General features: G+C 40.6%; 1 protein-coding gene across 1 annotated transcript in view; it reads left to right on the forward strand.

Annotated features, from left to right (window-relative positions):
• Nucleotides 1–24,110, forward strand: part of ADAMTS12 (ADAM metallopeptidase with thrombospondin type 1 motif 12) — a 143,225-nt gene continuing 119,115 nt past the window's right edge. The window contains exons 1-2 of the mRNA XM_079330281.1: nucleotides 1–284; nucleotides 4,867–5,228. Of these exons, the coding sequence (XP_079186407.1) occupies nucleotides 155–284; nucleotides 4,867–5,228 (492 nt within the window). The 5' untranslated portion in view covers nucleotides 1–154. The remainder of the gene's footprint in view (nucleotides 285–4,866; nucleotides 5,229–24,110) is intronic.

The raw sequence follows: 24,110 nt of genomic DNA on the forward strand, positions 1-24,110 counted from the left end.
CCCCACAGCCCTCCTTCCTCCGCCGGCAGAAACCAGACACCGGGCCGGCCCCGCGCAGCCCCCCGTGCGAGCGGCGCTGTGTCCGGCGCGCCGGAGCGGCCCGGCCATGCCGCGGCCCCGATAGGCGCCCCGCTCGCAGCTGCCCGCCCGCACCATGCCATGTGTCCCGCGGAGCCGGGCCGCACGCATGCTCTCCCTCTGCCTCCTCGTCCTCCGCGCCCAAGCGCCCTGCCTGGGCAGGGCCCCGCCGGCCGGCAGCTCCCCGTTCCCCGACGGCGGGCAAGGTCAGTGGCGCCGGGCGGGACGGGACGGGAGCGGGTCCCGCGGGGCAGCGCGGCTCCGGGGCGCTGCTCGGGCTGGGGGCGGCCAGCCGGGCCGGGCCGGGCCGGGCCGGGCCCCGGTGCTGCCCGGGACGCTCCGCACCCGGCGCTCCGCGCTCCGGCCGCGCCTTCCTGCGGCTCCTGGGCGGTCATCGAGTTTGGCTCTGTAGAAATGAAGGTACTGCTAAACGCTGCCTTCTGCAGATCTTCCCCGCTCAGAGGCAGCTCTCTAAATGCCAGAATCGTTTTGTGCTACAAAACCGAAGAAGTTTTCTGTCCCGATTATTTATTTCTTTATAACCAAGCGATCGCTTCTGTACCGAAGGCGCTGCAGAAGGATTGGTGTTACCAGGGTTCAACACCCGCTGTGAGTTTCTCACATTTCGGTAGGATGGTAAATTACAAGTCAGACTTCATCCGCAGGAGGGGTTTCTTTGAGGCTGCCCTCACAGTTGCGTTATGTTCTCCCTTTTTTGCTGTGGGGAGAGCAACTCAGGAATTTTATTTTTTATTTTAGTTTTTGCCTGTTTCAGAAAAATCGTGGCTCCCAAAGGAAAAAAGTTATGGGTAGTTGGAAGCCTCTGCCTGGTGGTAGAAGACCCAAAAGTATATGAGAAAATTCTGCATCCTGGTGCAATCAACAGCTGTGGTGCTTTCAGGAGAGCTTGAACACAAATGAGAAAATCTTCTGTACCCCTCAGAGAGCGTGGAAAGGAAAAGTGTTTAGATAAGGTGCCTGAAAATTGGAAAGTGACTTTTCAAGTATCCTGAACTTGGTTCCATTTGGATTAATTGAAAGTGGATGCCAACAATAATTACATCCCTGTGACTTTAAGTGGGATAGAACAGGGATGGTTGTGTTAGCATATAGTGGCTGTTTAATTGTCAGGAAATGAATATAGAATTAATTTAACTTTCTAGGCATGGAAAACAGTCTTTTCCAAGAGTTTGCAAATAGCATTGAGTTAAAATGCAGTTAAAAATGTGGCTGTTTTTTTACAAAGGAGGGTTTCTTGCAGTGTGAAGTGTGGGCTGAAATTTGTATGTGGTGCAGCTGAAGTGTTCTGCTCTCTCTATATCCATTAGTGTGGCAGCTGGGACAGCTGGGGATGCCCTTGCTGAGTGCTGAAGGCCTCCTGTCTGCCAGGAGGCTGTGGAGTTGCTGTGTTTTGTGGGTATGATGCTTCCTCACAAGATGAGCCACACTATTTCCTATCACAGGGTTTGAAAGGAAGCCAGAGGGTCTGAGGGGCAGATGTACACAAACTACAAAGATGGAGATGAAACAATGGCAAATGGTGATGTGTCACATTTTGAAGGAATTTTGTCAGGGAACATGTTATGTATTTAAAGTAAATTGTGGTTTTCCTGTTATGTGTGACAGATCATGTATGTTTTTCTCTTTATCCTAGTTTGTTCACTTTGTCTACAGTCATTCTTAATAAGGCAATTCTCTGCCATATGCAGTGAATTTGAATCCACAGAGGAGCAGAACACAAGGGAGTGGTTTTGAGTATTATCAGATGTTTTCAATAATGAAAGGTCTGCAAAAAATATTTCTCTGACAACTTAAATAATACTTGGGCTCCTCAAAAAAGTGTGAAGGGCCTGAACAGTTGCCTGTCCTGTGTGCCCAGAGGGTCTGAGCAGACACTCTGATTGCAGAGCAAAGTCCTTACTGCAACGTGTGCTGCTCATTGCTGTGCTTCAGTCTTGTTTGCAGCACCAGTGCAAGCCAACATGCTCAGGCTGTAGTTCTGGAAAGACAAAACATTCTCTGAAGCTACACAGACACCTTTCCTGGCTTGTAAATCCTGAGCAGTGCCCACTCACCTGGAGTGGAGAGTATGCTAGGTGTCCAAGGGGGATGCTGTGACATGCCAGTGCCACAGCTTGTCAGTGGCATTCGTTCTCTCCATTCTCTTCACAGCTTGTTGCTGTGAAGTTTTGTGGGAACTTGTGGTCTTTTAATAGGAATTCATGTTACTATATGAAAATAGAGGCACTCAGTGTTGAAGGATGCAGGCCTTAATTTTGAGCAGTCTGGGTTGCAAGTATTTAGTTCTTTCCTAGAAGGGCAGAAAGGGAGCACCAAAATTGTACCTCCTGTCTTTGTTCTACACTCTCCTCCAGGCAGAAAGTATGCTATCTTAGACTTAGAGTGGAGCTCAGTAAATATTTCTCTTACAGTTAGGATTGCCTTTTACCCAACAGTCCAAGCAATACTGGTTACTTGCAGAAATACCATTACCCTCATCCTGTTAGACTTCTGTGTTGTAATCTTATTCCCTCTGGTATTTTGAAGACTTTTTAATAATTCATTTATGAACTTGTATTACAGTACATTATTATTGCAGCACAAAGACCTCTCCAGTGACTAAAGAAGTATTTAATAAGCAGCCGGAAAAAGTTAAATTTCTCTGCTTTAATAATCCAGTGCTTCAGCATTATTTTCCATCTTACTGATGCTAATGGTCTACTTTACCCTCTATACACTAAGTGCTGTAGTGATGAAATAAAAAACAAAAAAACAAACAAACAAAAAAAGTTTTTAATCCAAAACCACAAATCTTTGGTCTTGCATGGAGTTCAGCACTGAAGCCACAACACATTAGGTTCAAGACATCAGGCAGAGCCAAATCGCACAGTGACAGCAAATGAGTAAATTTTCCTTCAGGCATTTAATTTGATTATTTAATGGGTTGTGCTGAAAGCCGTAGAAATGGGGGTCTGGTCTTGCAGCATTCTGTGTTAATCTGACTTTGCTAGCACAATATGGGCTGTGGAACTTCCCACAAGTCTCACAATTTAACATCTGCAAATACGTTATATTTTTGGGTGTTATCTCTTCTACCTGCCTTGTTTTAAATTTTTGTTTTTTGTTTTTCCTGCTTCACTCTGGAGTGTGAGGAGGGGGAGCCTTGGTTTAGCTTCAGCTGCTGAGTTATCAGGCATCCAGGACCTTTTGCGCTGTCCAGAGGCTGTGCCTTTGCTCAGGCATGGAGGTGTGCACTGAGTTTCCAGTGTCCCAGTCCCCTTTGTGGACGAGGGCAGATGCCTCTAAGAACCTGTGGTGGGCATTAGTGTCCATGTTGTCAAGACCTGGCTCTGTAAAACCTCAGTGATGTGGCTTGTCCTACAAAGGCTCCAGGTCACTGCAGGCTGGTGGGAAGGCTTGTGTACAAAGAAATCTGTTGTGTAAGAGAATAAACTTGTTTCTGAATTAAAGGTGCTGCTGAAACCAGTTCAGATTTCGGATGTAGTTGTGTATGTGCTGGGAGGCCAGGGGTTTTGTGTGTTTTGTTTTGCTTTCCTTTCAATTGGAAGTGTTTCAGTGCACGTGTCTCAGGGGTCCATGGCCTGAGGAAACTCAAGCAGCCACGTCTTAAACTGCAGCTAATGAGGACAGCTGTGTTCCTTCCAGAAGGGGATGAATCCAGACAGCTGCCTGCTTAGGCAGGATTTTTCCTCTGTGACTTTGAAGGTAGCAGGCAGTGGAGGGAGAAGTTTTTCTAAAAGGACTCTCTAACCAGACCTAGCCTGGAAGCAGCTGGGAACAGGCTAATTGCTTTTTTAAGCAGCTTAGTTAATGAATGAAATGTAGTCAATTCATGTATGTGTGGCTGGGACTTAGGGAATGAAGAGCTACTCTGGGTAAAGAAGAACTGGATTAATGTGTGTTGTTAAAACTTCTTTTTAATTAAATATGTTCAGACTGTCATTTCTTGGGTAGAATTCAAATATGCCAGCAGATCTGGCCCTTAGGGGTTCTTATGGATTTTATTTTACATAGATTTGTGTTATTTGTGTGGGACTTTTGTGTTTCACAGCAATTAAAAAAAATAGGTACAGGTGGTGTTTCCTCTATATCTTCTTCTTATGTATGGATCCCCTGTTGTAGTAGGGGACAGCAGTGTCAATAATGCTCTCCTCTCCTGCTAGATTCTGACATGTGATAAGATTTCCAATCTTATCCTGCTTGGAACTTTTTATACATGACAGCACGATTACTTCATTCTCTTCAAACTCTTTGAAATTCTGAAGCTGCAGCTGCAGCAGCTGCTAAAGATGATGCCACTGAGATGCTGTTACTACAAATAATCAAGCCAATTTGTGTTCTCTTCACCTTTGTATGTTTGCAAAGCTCTGTGTCCAACTTTGGGTGGTCAGTTTTTTGGATGTGTGAAGATTACACTCCTCTATCAGAGTATCATGTGCTGGAGACCTAGGACATGGAGGCTTCCCAGTCCTTGTGGGATTGGGTGTTATGTGTGTGTTATGTGTGACAATCAGTCTTTTATATGAATGGTGACAAAATATTTGAAAAGAAGAATGTTTAGCTTCTAAACTAAGTGTTACAATGGGAGAATAGAAAGCCCAAATGAGGAATGTGTTCCATGGTAGTCTGTCCACTGCCCGCCTTTGTGTCAATAGGATGTTGTGGTGAATTGCTCTCACTTTTGATTTTTCCTCTAAATTGTGTGAGATCTGAACAGGCTAGTACTCACTCTGGTTTTGTTTCTTTTTTCCCCCCCCTTTCTCTCAGAGCAATTTGTGAAGACAGTGCCAGAATACCATGTGGTTCATCCAGCAAGAGTAGATGCAAGAGGGCAATTTCTTTCTTTTAATCTACACCATCACATCTCAAGCCTGAGGAAGAAGAGAGATCTTGGAAAAAGAGAAGATGTGGTATATTACAAAATTAATCATGAGGAGAAGGATCTGTTTTTTAACTTGACTGTCCACATGGGATTTCTTTCCCATAACTATGTAGTAGAAAGGAGACGTGGCAACCACACCAGAGCAAAGATTTCGACTCACTCTGCAGTTCCTTGCCACTTCCTTGGCACAGTGTGGCAGCCTGGCTCTGGCAGTGGGACAGCAGCCATCAGCACTTGCAGTGGCCTGGTAAGTGGTGTGACATTTACTGGGTTCTGGGCTATTTCTGGTGTCATTAGAGCTGAGCTGGTTTCTGCTAAGAAACCAGATGGGCCAGTCTGATACCTCACTAACATGGAAAGAGGGTTTAATTCTATGGATATTGTTTGGATTTTTGAAGAATCAGAAAGTCAAAAGGTGATGCTGAGGCCCACTGACATTTATTTTTAGCTAGTTTTTGTTTGTTTGTTTGTTTTTTGTGATCTGGACTGAAGTTTTCTATCAGTCATGCAGCATGAAGCCATCCAAATATCGAGTCATTGTTTTGATTCCATTAGTAGTTGGATTGCCTTTCCAATGCATCTGGATATGAGCTTCTGTTCTGTTCCTCTAAAAGGAATGTAGCTCAAGTACACTGAAACTGCTCTGTGAATCACACCAATGGTTGAAAGGTTGGGAAAACACAATCATTTCCTTATGAATGGCACTGCAGCTTCAGATATAAATGATAGGTTAGATGCAACCTTAGCCATAGCTATGAATTCAAGTATTAGCCACTGCCAGGTGGTTGCATCTCTCATGTCAAAGAGAACCTCTAAGACTGGAGCTTGAAGTCGAACATTTCTCAATATCCTGTGGTTCACACTGGGACATGGACATGGAAGCCTTTTTTTCCCCATGCTTTGTTTTTTTTAATCACAGCCTTTGCTAGGTTTCTGTTTGTGCTGGAGCATGAGGCTGAGGATGCCTTTCTGGATGGGAAGAAGAAGCAAACTGCCTGAGTATGAAGGGAGAGTAGGGAGATGTGTAAACTGGCACTCGTGATTTGTGAGCAGCAGAACCCAAAGGGTTTGTGCAGTGTGCAGGCAGAGGTGATGATGAAGGGGGTGCAGCATGTGTGTGCTCTTGTGCCTTGTCCTGGAGGGTGAATGACAATGTTTGAGAGCTCGTGAAGCAGGGGACTTTTGGCCAGCACATCTCAAGTCTGGGGACTGAGGCTTCACTTCTGAGCCTGAGCACCAGTCCAAGTGAAGTGTGATGTGTAACCTTTCCCTGCTAACCTGTCAGTATCAAAGTGTGTTCCTTGCTGCTGAGCTGTATGAAGCTTTCAGAAACTATGGAAATTCGTCTGGCAGTGTGTGATAAACAGCATGAAGACAGCACTGGTATATATGGAATAGGAAACTCTGGAGGTTACAGAGGTGCTGATAACACATTTGGCATTTTTCCTGGAGAAACAAACCATTGCTTGAGGCCAGAAGTTTCAGTCCCACAGGTATGATGATCAGGGATTTTATTTTCTAAGTTACATTTCCAGTGAGGACCAACTTATCAAAGTTTCCCTAAAACATGTTTTGATCATACAGAGTCAGTAAGTAAAAGGAGATACCATGATACAAGTAGTTAATTTGGTTGTTTTGTTTTGTGCTTTACCAGAATGCCTTTGCTATTTTTTTCATTAGGATGAGAACTTGAAAATGAGGTGCTAGATCTTCATTATGTCTTTGGAAGTATTTGGTCTGCAACACAAACTACCAAAAACCTCAATTTGCATTTTAAATCCTTGTTAATATCCTTTAAAGTTACCCATTTATTTGTGTTACAAACTTTTTGACTTTTATTTTCACTTGAAGGTTTTGAAAAAACTCTTGTATCAGAAAAATCACCACTGTGATTTTGTGTTTTTATCCTGCTCCAAAATGAAACTTTGAAAATATACAATCATAAATTAATTCAGTTGAATAAATGAGTTTTGCCTTGGGATAAAAACATGATGGTTTTGATATGATTATTTTTGAAGTCCAGAAGTTGCTGCTCTGAAGAGATAGCAGTGGTCTGTATCTTGATTCCCCCATGTGCCACAAGCTGGGGAAAGGTGATTGAGCTTGCCTTTCCCTTTAAAGTTTTCCAAAAGATCCAGTGTCATATGAAAACATCTATCACTGAATAATTTTGTCAGCTATGAGAAATGAAATCTGATTTTCATAATAAAAACCTAACATTTCTGGAACTTTTTTTGAGTGTGGTTTCTCCATATTTCTGAGCTCTAGTGTTGATTTATTTTCATTCTGGTGATCCCCAATTTTTTGCTCTTTAGCATCAAATCTATTTTTGTGTTTTTTTTTCTTTCTGGGATGAGTTGTATTTTCCTATTGAAAATATTTTTTTTCTGTTTACTTTAGTGAAGGAGGGGAGGAGAGCAAAGGAGAACTGAGAATAAGTAAACACCATGGAATTAGAGTAACCTACTTTAGATACTAAAGTAACCTATAGCATGAGAAATGGATAGCTTGTTTTCTGTCATAAAACTGTGCTGATGTGTTCAAGCCTCATAACCCAAGAGCTGATGAAAACCAGTGTCTTAGCTTTGAATTACTGGGAGCAGGAATGCTAGTGGTACTCCTTGATTTGACACTTCAGGTTCATCATCAAATGAAAGCCTACTGTGCTTTTGTTGCTCAGGTATTTTTTAATAAGCTCAGTGAAGCACCAGTTTACCATTGTAATGAATGACAAGAAACTTTGTGATCCCTAAACTTCAATTTTTTTGCTTTCTCAGTCATTGGAGCTGGTAAAAAAATGTAATACTGGAAAATACTGATTTGATTAAATAAATATGTTTTATGGAATGTTCTTTGGTTGTCATTTTTACTGTCATATGGTTGCATTATTATTTTGTAATTTTGCCCAAGTGAATTACTTAGGAATATGTCCACCCCTGTTTTACAAATGGTGCCCTGAATTGGAGCAAAATAAAATCTTAAAGATGCCTGTGGGAAGGGAATCCTGGTTCTAGTCTTCTTTATGGTGTGACTTCTTATTTCAAGTCTGTTTGGTTTGTATTTGACAGTTTCTTAATTTCCTGGACAATGGTGGTATATAAGAATCAAACAAAGATGTGTGCTCTAGGTTTGTGTTTTCATAAAAATCACTCACATACTGCACTAAAAACAGAGAAAGTCTAGAAATGTATTTTTCATCTCCCTTTCATTTTCACTTTCAAGTATATTCCTACTTCCCTTGGCATTACACAGGCATTGCTGATGTATTTTTTGTGTTACCAAAATGGCCTGCAAAGGAAATAAGTGGTACATGTGAGATGTAAGAATGGGTGGTATAGTCATTGTGTGACATTATTCTTTTTGAAAAAAAAGTAAGTGTGTGTTTGTTTTCAGAAGTATACATGGAAAAACAAATGATTCATAAAGGGATTTGGTCAGAGCTGGACAAGAGGATACAGAGAATAATTAGCAGAGATCTGGAGGAAATAAGATGTAATTTCCAAGTCCATTTTTTTTCTTACAGCTTGTGAAATCTTGGTTTCCCTTTCATGCTAAATGGACCATGACCTTCTTAGCAGGTTGAAGAACATGATGTTGTAATCTCTGTCTCTTCCTCTCTGTGTCAGTTTATTAAAGTATTTTGCATTTCTGAGCGTTTTTGAATAATGCATGAGTTAACATGGGAAGAGTGGGACAGACCTCGCTGTTTATTTTGGGACACTCTTGGATGAGGGACTCCTGAGGGAAGTCACTACTAGAACACAAGAAACACCAAACTATGGCACTTGGAAAGGGGGCAGACATGAAATCACTTAGATACAGAAAATTTTCCAAGATTAAGTAAATGGAGAAAATGGTTCATTTTTGTATCTTTGAGTGAAAATGATGTCTGGATTGGCTGTCTTGGCAGACTATTTAGGGCACTCTTTTAATAATGCTTTGAGTTTTCCCAGTGCCTTTCCACAGAAGATTACAATGAACTTTCCCAATACCAATGCCTCAATTGTCAGTTATGTGCTGGTCCTGTGAATCCCTTGTGTTGGAGCAGGGGTGTCAGCTTGTCCTATCAGTAGGGCTGGGAGCAAGCAAAGCCCAGTGAAGTTGAATGAATATCCTAGGTTTATATGCACAGAGTCCTATAAAGCTGGGAAGTGAGTTTTCCTCTGATAGTCTATCCTCTTCATTAGGAACAAGGCCCTCTTTTATCCCTCAGTAACACAGACATTGTTTATAGTATTTTTAGATGACAGGGCATCATTAAGGCTTTGTTTCCTTGACACTTGTTTACAGAGCAGAACTGTCAATCATCAATTGCTTCGGAGGATGCATTTGTCTTCAAAGGCAATACAAACATTAGCATGGAAAGGGGAGGAGAGTGGGAGGACATTAGTATGGAAATCTGTGCTCGTGGATCTGATGAGGTCCTGGCCATACAGAGCCTGTGGATAGATTTTGCTTTGGCTGTGTCCATCCAGTCAGAGGTTTGCCTCTGTCCTGGTGGGCATCACTGTTTTTCAGAAGTGCTGGGTGCCCTTGAAAAGATTTTTGAAAGGTTTCCCCTGCCTCTGTTCTTCTCTCTGTGCTGGGCCACAGTCAGGGTAGCCCTTGGTGCACCTTTATTGGTGGCTCTGTGGCTGTTTGTGTAGCAGCTGGTAGGAGATGCTCCAAGTGGGACCTCTCTGGGCACATCTTTGTCAATCCTGACACCTGTGACAAACTTGTCACTGAGGTGGAATGGTGACTGAATTCTGATTGAATGTAACTGTTCTCTTTATTACAGGGTATCGTGAAGTGCAGAATGAGCTCCTGTACTCATACAGTCCCACCTGTCTCCTCAGTGGGGCATAAAATCTACCAGTAGCATTTTATCTTTTGCAGGCTTACATCAGTTTGGGGGAATTTAGCATGATCTCCGTTTTCCTGTTACATGCCAATAAGCTTTTCTAGTTAGTGTGAGATGCCTTTTTTATGTTGACCCACATGATCTGTCCCAAGTAGAGCAGTTCTGTGCAGGTATCATAACAGTATTTTAGTGATAGTGGGCCCTATGACAATGGTCTAATGCTGCTGTTTAGACTTTCCTCTCCTATAGATACAGAAAACATCCTTCAATGTGTTTGACTAGGTGTTTTCCTTAGATGAGGCTTAAGAATAAAAGAATCTTTAAAACAGCTTTATATTTGTTCTAAAGTAATAGAAGAATAAAGTGTCTTGGCAAGCTTATAATACATATTTTTATCTGCAGCATTTATCTCCCAGCATTTGAGCTTGATTACTGACCATTTGTTTATCTGTTGTTAAAGGTAGTTACTTGAATTTAACAAAGCTAAAGTACTACAAAATTCACTCCTAAAGCCCAGAAAAGTATCTGTGTCTTTTTATTCCTGTGTAGTACACATGCAGCTAGTAGAATTGCGCCTCTTCCAATTGAAGTGTTTTTTGATTGTTAAATGTGGCAAAATATGTGGCAGTGAAAAAGACAGTTAAGGAAAAGGGGCATGTAATGTTTTATTTGCTTGAACTTTTGACCACCAGAAACTGGATTCAGCACTGATCCCTGACCTCTGGCTGGACACTCCCAGAACACATTTGGACACATGTGCTGTTTAGGTGGCTGTTTGAATTTTAAGAGTTGAATTAGATTATTTTCCTGTATTGCTTCCTGAGATACTTGAATTCCATTCTGTGAACAAGGCTTCTGAGAGACAAAACCAGAATCTCATCAGGGGTCTCCTTCTCTCATCTGTCCTCTAAGACAAGTCTCTTGTTTCCTTCTTTGTCTTTCCCTAAGGGATGGTAGTGGTGGGTCCTGCTTGTGTTTGGAAGTATGGCCTTATCTGCCTGCCTGCCACTTGTGTTCTTACTTAGGTGTCAGTGACATCAGTGTCATGGCTGGAGCCTCTCTTGGTTTGTCTGTCAATAATCTGGTGGAACCAAAATGTAGGAATATGGTGTTTGAAGAGTGGCAGGAATGAAGCTGAGCTGCCAGCCTTTTCCTCGGGGATGGGAATGCTCTGTGGCTGGATGCCATGGAGTTTCCACAGTCTGAACTAACCTGGTTGTGTAGCTGCTGTACATCTCTTCTCACATGCAGTAGTATGGAAAATACTGCAAGTAGAAAAATACACACTGAAAGTAAATGCAGTTTTTTGCTATGCATCTGTTTTTTGTCATGCTTGGTTTGCCTTGTTTCTCCATCATAGTAATAAATATCTGGGTATTCTCCTGGACTGGCTAATGTTATGCTTGCATTACATGGTTGCGTTGCATAGTTCTGTTTTTCTTTTTGAAGTTGATCCACAGGCAAGGTGTATGGTGGTCTGTGGTGGTCTACCCCCATCCCCCAATAGATTAATCATTCAAACTTTCATTAGGATTTGCTGCAGTACTTTAACATCCATCCCTTTTCTTTGTCTTTGAGCTTCAACTGTCCATCTGCCAGCTCCCTTCCCCCAGTCTTTTGTCTGCAAAAATACTCTAATTGACAGGTCAAATGAATCTCATCAGTGATCTCAATACATGAGAATCTGGCTGTGTTTGTGGCTCCTGCTTTTGGCCTTGTCACCTTTAACCAATATGAAGTTGTTAGACCAGAACTGACTGGAGCTTTTATAACACTGTGGTTACATTTCAGTGGAGGAGTCATTGATTGGGTAGGTTAAAAGGAGGGTTAGTCTTTATAAGCTGTTTTGAATGGAGTACCCAGATTTAGAATGCTTCTTTAAGATAATGATTTTTTTTGAGAATATGAAAGAATGACTCTTACAAGGTAGTTCTAAGGAATCTTAATCTATTGTTCAAGTATGTATCTATATATTTGCTAATTATTTAGGTATAATGTTCATGTGCAGAGCTGTCAATCATATTCTCAGTTTCCATGAGTCTTCAATAAGTCCATGAGTAATCAATCTACTATGTCATGATTTCATTACTTTGGTGTTTTTTTAATAAAAAGTTTATGTTTACTGAGGGAGACCTGTGAGATTGTGACTTCATGTTCAGGGTGCAGAATTGAAAAACATGCATAACATCTATTTTGCTTTGATTCTTAAAAATGTAAAATGGTCTGTTCTTTATGTCTTTTAGTATCTTTTATTACATTTGGAAGTTTTTGGCTTCTCCTCTGAAAGAGAAATGCCAGTATCAAAGCCATTAAGTCCTTAAGAGTTTTGCAGGTCAAGGTGAGAACTTTTGATCAGTGAAATCATGGCTGTGCACACTCAGCCTGGCCAGTGGCTCAGCACAGCTGTAAGTTGTTACTGAGTGAGATGCAGTGCTACCCATCTCCCTGTTGATGGTGAGGAGCACTGAGAGTTCAGGAGAGATTGGAGGAAATTTCTTTGACTGGGAAATTGGAGCCCATGTGAGAAGCCAATCTGTGGGAGAACAAGACTTTGACAATTCTGCTGTTCATAGCATTTTTTTTTTTACTCTGTTTTCATGATGGTCTCTTCAATTCTCTTTGTCTTTTATCAGTCAGAGGGGAGCAGCTGCAGTCTCTGCTCAGTGTTAGCATCAGAACTTGGTTATATTTACACAAACATCAGACACACACACAAATCTGTACACATACATGCAGCTCTGTCACTGCAGGACAGCTGCACTGCAGCTAAAGCTCTTGGGTTCAGATCTGTTTGGTGTGCTGAGAAGTCTTCTTTCCTGTTGTATGTATTGTTTTTTACTAACCTATGGCCAAAAAAATTGTTCTGTTTGTTTTCTTTTTTCAAGAATCTGATGCTTAACAGTAGACTTAACCAACTCATTTGTTAATTGCAACAGAATTTAAGTATTTAGTGATTTAGTCTGGGATATTTAGGTGATTTATATACACACTGGCTCCAGGTGTGCCCTGGAGAAGGACAAGCATTAAAAATGAGTAAGTGGTCATTAAAAGCTTGTGGTCTTGGTTGAACAGTGGCTGTGTTTAAACTCCTTCACAGCGTGTTCCAATATTCGTGGCAAACAGTAAATCCATAATAAAACTTGTTGATGCATGGAAAGAGTAGATCTAAATTCATTCTGGTTGGAACTCATGGTAAAGGCTCACACAGATGCAACTTTGGGTTTGAAGATTTTTAAAATTTCAATCCTCCCTCCCACCCCCTTTTAAAAATGTATGTATTTGAAACAAAAACAATTATAAATGATCAGTCCAATCTTGAATATTTGCTAATTTTTCTGCAGTGTTAATTGTGTCTTTTTTCTTATCTGGAAAAGTCATGGACCAAATCTGGTCAAAGCCATAAAAATGGAGACTGTGTATAGGGTGTGTGTCTGTTTTATCCACCATCCTCTATCCAGCAATGACTAGGTAAATATCTGGGTATGGGTAAGAACATGGCAGTTGGAGATGTCCCATTTAGTCATCCATGCTTCTGTTTTCAACTCAAATCAAATTTTTGGAGGAAAACCCATTGACAAGTTAATACTTCACATATTATCTGGGCATCTCTTTATTCAGTGTTAGAAATATGAATATTTATATATAAATTATAACACTTAAAAGTTGATTTCGATGTATCTTCATTTGTTTTTCACTAGCTTTTTCTATCAGGTTCATTTGATGCTTCCTGGAGTTGTTGTCATGGAAGACACAGTGAACAGTCAAATACTGAGCATAGTGTTTAAGATGATTTACACACTGATGTAGTGTATTCTTAATTTTTTTTTGTTTCTTGTTTGTTTGACAGCTGTTAAGATTAGTTGATTATATAGTTCCAATTTTTTTCCTCATGAAAACAGCAGCTGAGGTTCTTTCCACACAGTAGCAGGTAGATCAGAGTCCATATGCTGTCTTTCTCTCTTCACTCTCCAATGCTGTATCATTTTTTCATTCATCTCTTAATTATCTTTTTTTTCTTTCTTGTTCAGCTGCTCGCTCTCTGGAGTTTCTGACATCCATTAGTTGTCCTTGTCCTTACTCTTTTTAATAATAGCTTCTTATAGTTTTCTGGTATTCTGTATAACAGATTATAAACTAATTTTTAAACCAGATGTTAAGACAAGGAAATTCTACATAGCCAAAAAACTTAATTATTAATAAAAAACCCCACAAAAAACATTAAGTTGCTTTTCCAAATGAATTAATATAAAATTGCTGAATTTCTAACTGTGAGATCTAATCTATCATTTCAATTGACTCTGTAGAAGATGGGTAAATTTGTAGACAATGAGATATCTTGAATGGCAGGGAAGTAAATGGATAAAATGAGCAAGTGGTGGAGAATAAATCCAGCAAAGTCATGAGAAAGTAGCCTTTAACTCAAGACATATCAGTCTGGAAGGTTTCCAGAACATCTGGAAGTTAGTGATTGTGTCTTTTTATCTTTGCTCTGTTCTTGCAGCCTTTCCATAAAAACCTGCTCATGTCTGCTGGTGAAGGCTACTGAGTTTGAAGGAACTTTATTCTAATCCAGTCTGGTGATTGCTGTGATGGCACAGGGTATATAGCAAGTTTTCACCAACCCCAAGTATTTTTGCCATATCTGTGTTTTAATACAGATGCTTTCTCTTGAAAGTGTTATGTGGAGTGGAAAGCATGAATTGGTTGTTGTTGCTACCATGAGGCATAAGAAATTCTTTTATACAGATTATTTCTGCCTTTTTTTTCTGTATGGAGTCTGGATGTTCTTTGTTGGCTCTTTGTACTCAAAGAGCCTCAGTAGATCTTAATGTTCGTTAAACTGTTTTTGCCATATCTATAGACAATGCCAAAGTGTTTGAACTGCATTGCCTGCATATTTTACATCAGCTGTTTTTTCCTAAATAACTTTTAATCAAAAGAAGAAACCATATTTCTTATTGCATCATGTCAGTTCAGAGTGGCTGAGTATTTTCTGAGATTTTTTATGTATATTTATATAATGTAGTTAAATCACAGCTGGTGGTTAGATGTTTGTCAAAAAACAACAGGTGTGCTATAATCCTTTCTTCATCACAAAGCACTGCACAAGGTACTGCAGCTTCTTGGAAGCAGGACCTCAGTCCCAGCTGTCAGGAAAAAAAGGGATAAATTAGAAAAGTACAGGTTTCTTCTTACATAGAGAATTGCATGTTTCTTATTTTACTGCTAGCTAAGCTACAGAGACTACATGCCACTTGTTCATCCAATTAAGTGTTCTCTTTCAAATGAGGAAATGGATTTCACTTGACTTTGGAAAAGTGATCAAGAATCTGAGAGTAGTAGCAGTTCAGGAGAGAAATGCCAAGGAGAGTTATGAAGCTAAATGACCATTACTGCACCTGTGAAAGCAATCCAGCTGTAAGGAGGGAATAAAACTGGGGAGTGTAAATTAGCTACAACTAACCACAAAACCCCTGCCTGCAGTAGCAATCATTGCCTTCCAGGAAATTGGTAGCTGTCTATTCAAAGAATATAAAATTTAATATTAATATTTTAGTAAGATTAAATAGAGATAACATTAAATTCATTAAATGTTATGCCTGATCATCAGCTACAATTATTTACCCAGGTGAGGCTTTAGACTATTAAATGTATTTTGCACTGGTGCTCTGAATTGCTTTGTTCATCAGAAAGGAGTATTATCTCCAGCCCAGTTGTGTTATCTTTTTGGCCATTTTCTCATAATTAGGACACGTAATCTTCTGGCAAGGCAGTGGAGCAGATTTTGGCACAGTCCCTTCATGTTATGGCTGTGAATGTTGCTTTATATGGTACTATTTCTAGTTAAGTTGATTATCATAACAATTCTCAAGAAATGTGTTCTGTAAAGGACTGAATGGCAATTAGATATTTTAAAATATAAACAAGCCAAGTTTATTTATATCAAGCTTCTTTATGGAGACTGGAGCTAGTTGAACTGAGCTGCATTTTTTCATCCTTTGACAAATGTTCTGTGTTTCCCCATTACTAAGAACTTCTGTTCTTTGAACTATAAAGTCCTGTGTAACAATTAAATTGAAAGCCATTATTCATCCAGACAGTCCAGTGTGAAGACTCAAGATGGAGAACATAAGAGATGATGTGCAAAGTGGATAAATGGTGTGTGAATTAGAAATCCAAATGGGATAAAAACATTGGGCATAGTAGCTCAGATCCTCACAGTGGACAGATTTCTGTGAAGTGTAGGGATTTGTGAATTGTCCATCTGATACTGGCATTCTTAGCTCTCACACAGGCCTTTTTTGTGTACAAATCAGGAGATCAGAATGATCTTAATTAAAACTAAAACCAATAATTCAAAGCAGAAAACCTCTACTAACCCACCCTCTCCTCCCAAACCCTCAAACTTCAACCAGAGTTCTTAGGGCCTTCCTTTTTAGTTTTTTAAACCTGATTACAAGACAAGGTCTAACTTTTTAGGAGTTTAACCTGAACTTGGCAGTAGATTGACCTGTTTATAGGATCTGCACCAATGCCACAGAGAATGGAGTAGTATCCTTCACTGTATTTTGACATCCCACAGTGGAATTAAATGAGGTCACTAATTTACACTTTCATGGTACATCTACCATTGGTGAAGAGCCACTGACATTGATAACTGGAGTCCTGTAAGGCTTTTGGGAACTGCCCATCATCCTCCCTGCCCACCTGGCTGCATCCCAGTAACTGAGCTAACAACATCTAATAACAAGGTGAGTATGTGTTTATTTGTGTGTAGCATTTACTCTTGTGTATTTAGGGTGAATCAGGGGTGCTGATAGCTCTGTGTTTTGGAGCACTGTGTCACTTGGGGTGACACATTGCAATTCTGTGGTATTAATGGGTGAAAAAAGACTGTTCATGTCCCTTAAGTCTCTGCTCTGGGGCTGCTTTTGTTTAAAATTTTTGTTGATACTCATGGGACAAGAATCAACAACATGTAATGAACTTTGCTTAGGATGCAGATCTAGAAAGTATTATCAGTATTGGGAAGGACCAGGATATTGTGTTATTAAACCAGGAAATAGTAGATGTGAAGTTGAAGAGAGAAAAATTCAAGTGTCATAGTGGAGTCTAGAGTCACAGACTTAGTGAATAATAGACATTTCTACCTTAAAAGCACTACCTTGTTGCAAGAATAAGGCTAAGATATGAATATATTTGCTTTATACTTAGTGGATTTTTTTGGGCCAATTTGCTAGTAGAAGGATGTTACCTTGGAGAAAAAAAAAAAAAAAAAGAAGAAAAAGGAAGAAAGATCCTAGGTACTGAGAGAGATGAGAAAAATATGGGAAAAGGTGACTAAAGGTGCACTCAGGACGCAGCAGGCATTTCTCATTGCTGCATTTGAAAAAGGGTCAGAACCTGTGGGATGTACCACATCTTATTTATCTTAGGTGTTTGCTTTCAGCAGTTTTGAGAAATAGAATGGAGGTAAGAGATGCTGGTCTGAGACAGTCCTATGTGAGATTTAGTATTTGTATTATATAGTATTAGTATTCCTTTCTTAACTCGTTTCTAGCTGCCTGAGTTCTGTTTTGAACACCAAGTGATTTGTGAGGATTCCTATTCTGTTCTTGAAAGCAAGCTGACTTCCTGGAAAACTAAGAAAAATAAAGATTTAGACTGGAGCATAAGAGATAAGATAACAGGGGGAGATGATTTAGACATACCTGGCCCTATATGAAGGTGAGATTTCAAGGCATCCCCTTTCAGCACTTCTCTGAAATCTGATTAATAAATATCTTGTCTCCTTCATGCATGGTCTTTGTTCACTTCAGTCTTACCTTTCTTTTAAGGGTATAGAGACAACAATGAAGATAATACTCCAGGGTGCAATGTACTTGTATTTGTATATGTTTACATAGTGTGATTGAGATAAATAATAAAACCAACACCTTTCCCAAATATAGCCCTCTGATTACCCAAAGGCTTCTGAACCAAGTGAGATCCCTAAATAAGCTAAATTAACACATTTGTGGGTGCTGCAGGAAGGCAGGGGAGACAAGAATTGAAGCAGAGACAGAACTTCAAGACAAGGGGAAAAAGATAGAAAAAGGACAGGGCGTTGTGCATGCAATTGATTGCAGACAAAAGATCTTGGTGGCTGTAAAGTTCAGTTGTCTGGGAGCTGTTATGCAAGAAAGGTGAGGCAGCACAGAGTGTACATCCACAGGAGAGTGAGCATAGCAATATTCCTGTAGGGCTTGCACCGAGGGGTGTTTTGCTGTGGTGTAATTCACTTTGCAGCGAGGGAATCTGGCACATGCTGTTTGTGGCAGAAGAAGTTGTTCTGGGTAAAAAGCACACTTACAAAGGGTTTATTTCAGGGTGTCCCACCTGCCTTCCCATCTGAGGCATTTCTGTTCCATAGTATTAAGTGTTAGGTAGACAGCAAGAGAAAAGGAAATAGATCTTGAAAACGGGGTTTGCATGAGGACTGTTCTCTGGACCCCATCCAATATCATCCTTTCCTCCTCACTTTTGCCCAGCCTCTTTCCTTTGGGGGAACCAAGGAAAGGTTATTGGGTGGTTTAGCTCAGAAAGCAGGGGAGTGTGTCTCAGTACATTGTTATGAGAAGTGTGCAGTGCCCACAGCAGCAAGCACTTTGGCATTGATCCAGTGAAAGGAAGCAGACAAGCAGGAGGTGCAAATAGGGGATAGGATGTTTTCATAACATCTTTCTTTGTCCCATTCTAAGATCAGCCTACTGATGCAAATACATTTCATACATGTCCACTGTAAGGAGTGAACTCTGGGGAGCAGTGATTGTATCACATCTTCTTGGCCAGCCTTAATTTGGAAATAATCTTGGTGCAGACCAGTGAGGGTTGCACTAAAGATGCACTAAAAAACATGAGTTCGTCGTAATTGTTTTTACCAATATGGAACAGGAAGAGAATTGCTCTTAAAATTTTCCTTTTGTTGTGGTCCTGCTGTAGTTGCTGTGGTATTTGGTATCAATTAGAGTGTATGCTGTCTGAAGCAAGTTAATATTTCTGTCTTCTCACAACCTTGTCTTGAGACCCCTTTTGTTCCTTCATGGGTAACACACTGATGCTGTATTGCTTTGTGAGTGCAACTCTTTATTGTAATAGCAGCTTTCAGGTGTGACTTCTCACGTTGCCCAGTGTGGTGTGGCTCAGCCCTCTTCTGTTCTTCCTTTGCTCTGGCTTTGGTTGCTCCCTCTGACCTCTGTTTGCAGGTGGGGCCAACTGCTTGCATGACCTCTCCAAAAACAAGGGTGACACTGGATTTGGAGGTAGTCTGGGCACCCCTTTCCCCCCCAGTGGCATCCTTTTATTCTCTTCAGCAAAGTGCTGTGGTGCCTTTGGGCAGTACCAGAATTGTACTGGATTGCAGGAGAAGAGGTCCCCCCATGCACTGAGGGAGTGTGGGGTTGGTGGGGTTACAAGTTAGTCTAAATACAGCCTTTGACTTTAGCAATCAGATAGGCTCCAATTACTGCTTTCCATCTTTTGTTGGTGTCTCTTGGGAATGTATCCTTGCTTGTCAGCAAGAGTGGAGAAACCTGTGAGTGACTGGAGGTGCTGCCCGGAGTGCCCTGGAGCTTACTAACCCTTTGTCCAAAAGACTTAATAGTGCTACAGTTTCTAAGACTATCATGTATCTTTTTGGTGTTGGTTTCATGAGGGATTCAGACTCATTGCTTTCTGTTGCTGAAGTAAGATAAGGTATCTTACATTGGTTTGTTACATGATCGCAGTGCACTGGAGTTGCAGAGAGAGAAGCCTGGGCATTCTGTAAGTGCGTGCTGAATTCTGCAATGCAAGAGCCAGGTTAACTCTTTAGAGAATTATTTTCTGAGCAGTTTGCCAGGGCTGGAAAGGCTTTCGGGGGGTCATCTTTCACTTTAAGAAGTTAGTGAGCAAGTATGTGAGGCAGCAAACTATTTACTTTCTGGCTTGGATTCTTTTCTGCATAGACTTGCACTGGTTTTAGTCAGACAGCAGACATGGTGCTTACTCTGTAGTCTCTGCTTTTTTTAAAATCTCTGAGAGGCTAATTTGTGTTCCAGCAACCATATTAAAAGCAGAGGGTAACCTGGTGTGAACAGCAAGAATTTCTAATTGTTTGACTCGGCATAGGTGTTGGGTAACATCACAGAAAATGCACCATAGTAATTCCAAATCTGTCTTATATGGAGGCTGAGGCAGAGACCAGCTCTTCTCTTATACTCTGGTGCTGAAGAATGAAATATGCTGTCTTTTTCAGCAGTGTAAAACTTACTGGCTGACTTGTGACACAGTTCTGTGCATTGTGTTATGTGTTACCAGAACAAAGGTTATCCAGAGGGACATTCTCTTTCTACGGGTACAGTTGGAAAAAAGAAAGTAGTTCCAGGTTATAAAATGTGTTAATTTTTACTCAGCATTGTACCAATTTTTAAATCTGGGAAATGGGTAGAACTGCTCCTGCTAGAGATGGGAAGAGATGTGAAAGCAGAACTCAGTTGGAAGAAGTGTTAGAGCTGCAGGGTGAGTCAGTGTGGTGGGTCCACAAGGGACCCATGGGTGCTGCTGGAAACTCTGCTGTGTTTTCTTGGCTGCCTCTGTGGGCAGTCTCTGACAGGTTCCTTCCATGAATGGCCAGCTGGCTCCTCTGCCCAGCCAGTTGAGTGGCTGCTTGCCCAACCCAGTTGTGAAATACAAATAAAGGCAGTATTTAAATGCAGAGGATTTGTTTTTGGACGTGGATTTACTGTAAGAAGTATAATTCTACTTGGCAGAGTAACTCATAAGGCTTTTGGAGTATCAGAAGAGCGGAGATTTTTTGTTACAAGCAAAACATTTTTTGAGCCATAAAAATGATAAGATTATTTGCAAAAGTCGGTCACAGCTAAGGGCCAAGTTCTGTTCTTGTTGTGTAGCCAAGAAAAGGGTAAACACCAGTGTGATGATGAAGGTTTTTGTATGCTCAGAGAATTTTAGATCTTGGAGTATGTTGGTGCAGATTTTCTTGCATATAATGCAGGAATGTAGTGCATTTAAATAATGTTTCCATTTTTGCAGGATTATTAGGCAACGTGACGGTACCACAGGAGTGGGATCTCTAATCAGTTTTACTGAAGAGTATAATGTCAGCATCTTCAGTCAGCTCAGGTTACTTGTGTGATTTTGTCAAGAGCTGTGTGTAGAAGTACTGTTGCTATCTGGTGGGCTTTATTAAATATGGTTTAGTATCATTTGAAAATGGAATTCATGGTTAATAGAAGATTTGAAGTGAACTAGTCTCTGTAACTACTAGTGGTAGCAATAAAAATACAGGAAAGTTTTCAAATCTGTGAGAGAAATGATGGAATCATGTCTGATAAACTTTGTAAGGAACTACGAGAGACAGGCATGAGAGGCAAAAATGGAAAGGGGCAGATAGTAGGAGGTTTGGGAATAGCATCCTTGTCTGTGGGCAGTAGTGAGGGGTGCAGGTTACCAGTGAAGGGGATGCCTGTGAGAGCTGGAAGTCTGCTTGCTGCAGTCCACACTGCTGTGTATTGCTGTGTCCCCTGAGGTGTAAACAGCTGTGGAAACTGGATGTCTGACATGAGTATGCAAGACCAGCACACTCCCAGTTTCTGTACTTCTGTTATCAGAACAGCTTGCACACATCCACATTGGTTGTTTTTTTATTTTTATTGTTTGTTTGTTTGCGTGGGGGTTTTGTGGGTTGGGTTTGTTTTTATTTTTATTTTTTTTTATTTTTTTAAAAATTAATCTAATGTATTTTAATTTTAACATAGAAAACAATCTCATTAAATACAGAGAACTACAGCAGGCTGCAGATGATACTTATTGAAATAACAAGCTCATAAGAAAGAGAGAAGGCAGTTAGGAAGGATCTCCTGGGCATATAATCAAGGTTAATTCTCAAGCAGTTGTATTTTTTGTGTTGCTCCTGCTTGCATGGTAATGCTTTCAATCTCACTGGGAAAAACAGAAATTTCATGTCCTTAGGACAGGATGGACTTGAGCCTGATTTAAAACTCAGAGGGAATTCTTTGCTGCCACCAATCCCTTCCTGCTCCTTTGTGCTCTGTCCTGAGAACACCTTGTGTGAGTCACTGTGGAAACATACATTACAGTTGTAATTGAAGGGCTGATGATGGGGACAGGTTTGGACAGTTCAGATCATTGACTATCAGGAGCTGTGTGTGCCTTTCAAAGGAAGTTAAGTGCTGCATTGGATTTGCCAAAATAGAAAGGGGAGAAGCAAAGCAGTGGCAGTCACTGTGCCACAGAGAAAAGTGTTTCTGAGAAAATGTGAGTCTGCTCATTTCAGTGAGCAAATCTACACTGACATGGAAGAATAACAGGGTGGCAATAAGTATATCTTGAGTAAGTTAAGCTCTAACTGTACAAACAAGAAGACCATGGAGGAAAATATGAAATACTGTGTGGTAGGCAGATAGCGTGGTGCAATTTTGAAGTGAATACCTTTTCTTGTAATTTGGTGTGGAATCTCTAAGAAAGAAGGCAAGTCTAGTCTGGTACCTGCTTTCTAGCAAAGCTCTTCTAAGAATAGCCTGGATGTTGGTGAAAATGGAGTAAATGTATTACGTAGGCAAAACAGAGGTGGCTTTGCCATCAGAAGAAATGTAAAGTGGCACTTGCAATGAGATAGTAGCGCCAGGAGAGATTCCCTTTGTGATCAATTCGATCCATTGTGCACCTCCCAGGATTCTGTTAACCCTTTTGACTTCAGATGTGTGTTAAGGACAGTTGTCAGCCATCCTAAGGTGAAACCAAGAATCTCAGAGTTTCTGCTTTGCAGGCAACAGCCTTGTTTCCAGAACCGCAATTTCTCTTTTGTGTGAATTTTTGTTTGAACATGTAGAAATTTGAACTGTTTCCTGGAGTTCAGATTATAAATGGCATGATGGCTGTGTCTTATCACATGTCTTGCTGAGAAAGATGTGTTCCTGCAGCGTTTGTACTATCTACATATGGGACCAGGAGCATTTTCATGTTGTCTTTCAGATCTTTGTACAGATGTTCAGTGCCAGAAGAGACAGAATTGATAGTTACAGGGAATTTTGGTAGAAATGTACCTGCTTGGTAATGGCTCCTCGTTTATATTTGTAACTTCAGCTTTCTTAGTTACTGTTTTAAATTAGAGGAATGAGCATAGCATTGATTTTTAAATAAAAAACATTCTTCATAAAAATGTGCCAAGACAAATGCCTTAGAAAACCTAAATGTGTCATAAACATATGTTTTCTGGTCAAACTTGCAATCTAATCAGGAAATGTGATTAGAAAATGTAAAAAATGTAATCTCATTAGATAGGATCTGTTGGCTTTGGCCATACTTCCTGCTGTTAGTTCTTTACCAGTCTGGTTAATATCAGCTGTCCTTCCTTCTTTCCCTTTCTGCCCACCCTGATGCATGTCAAGCTGACATGTGGTGTCCTGTGATGGGCTGTGTCCTCCAGTACATACTGTGCAAGCACTGGCTCTTCTGAGTTCTTGGAAAAATTTCTCGTTTCAAAATTTCTTGGAACACCACCTTAAGTTCCCAGGTGTTCTTGACCTTTCCTTTTGCAACTCTTGGATACAAGTTATCAAAATTTGGTCCCCCTAGAAATGTAAAGATTTAGAGACCAAGCTTCTGCCTTTAACACTTCCTTTAGCTATTTTCGAAGTAGGAGTAGTCTGACAACATTGCAGGACTGCCTTCCCATCTACAAAACAAGAACACTTGGGTTAACAATTCTGGTTTGTTTTGTTTTCTTTTCTTCTATGTGTCAACAATTCAGTAATTTCAATTTAATAACAGAGGTTATATTTGTCATTTGTCATTCCCAACAGGTATTTTATATTTGTGTTTCACTGCCTGTGCAATCAGTATCTGGGGGGTAGAAAGGGTGTAGACAAGGTAGATGCCTAAAACAGTTGAGTTTTTAAATTCTTCCTTTCTGCTGACCTAGGCATCTGTTCATTTTGCCTGGGGACACTTCTGGGGAAATTTGTCCTTGTTTCTGAGCCAGGTGGCATGACTTGTTCATGGGTGTCAATGGATGTAGGTAGATTCTGTTTATTAAGGTGAGATTGCAAGGACTGTCTCTGTTAAAATAACACAGTACTATGTGGACAGCTTTTCAGGCAGATAAGTCATTGTGTTTAAACTCAGTTTGGATGTGAAAAAAGCTCCAGTGAACAAATGCAGAATCGTTGCCTAGATTTACCAGGTTTTGATTGCAATTTGAGCACTGCTGAAAGAAACAGACTC

Source organism: Erithacus rubecula, assembly GCF_903797595.1.
Source record: "Erithacus rubecula genome assembly, chromosome: Z".
NCBI classification, from domain to species: Eukaryota; Metazoa; Chordata; class Aves; order Passeriformes; family Muscicapidae; genus Erithacus; species Erithacus rubecula.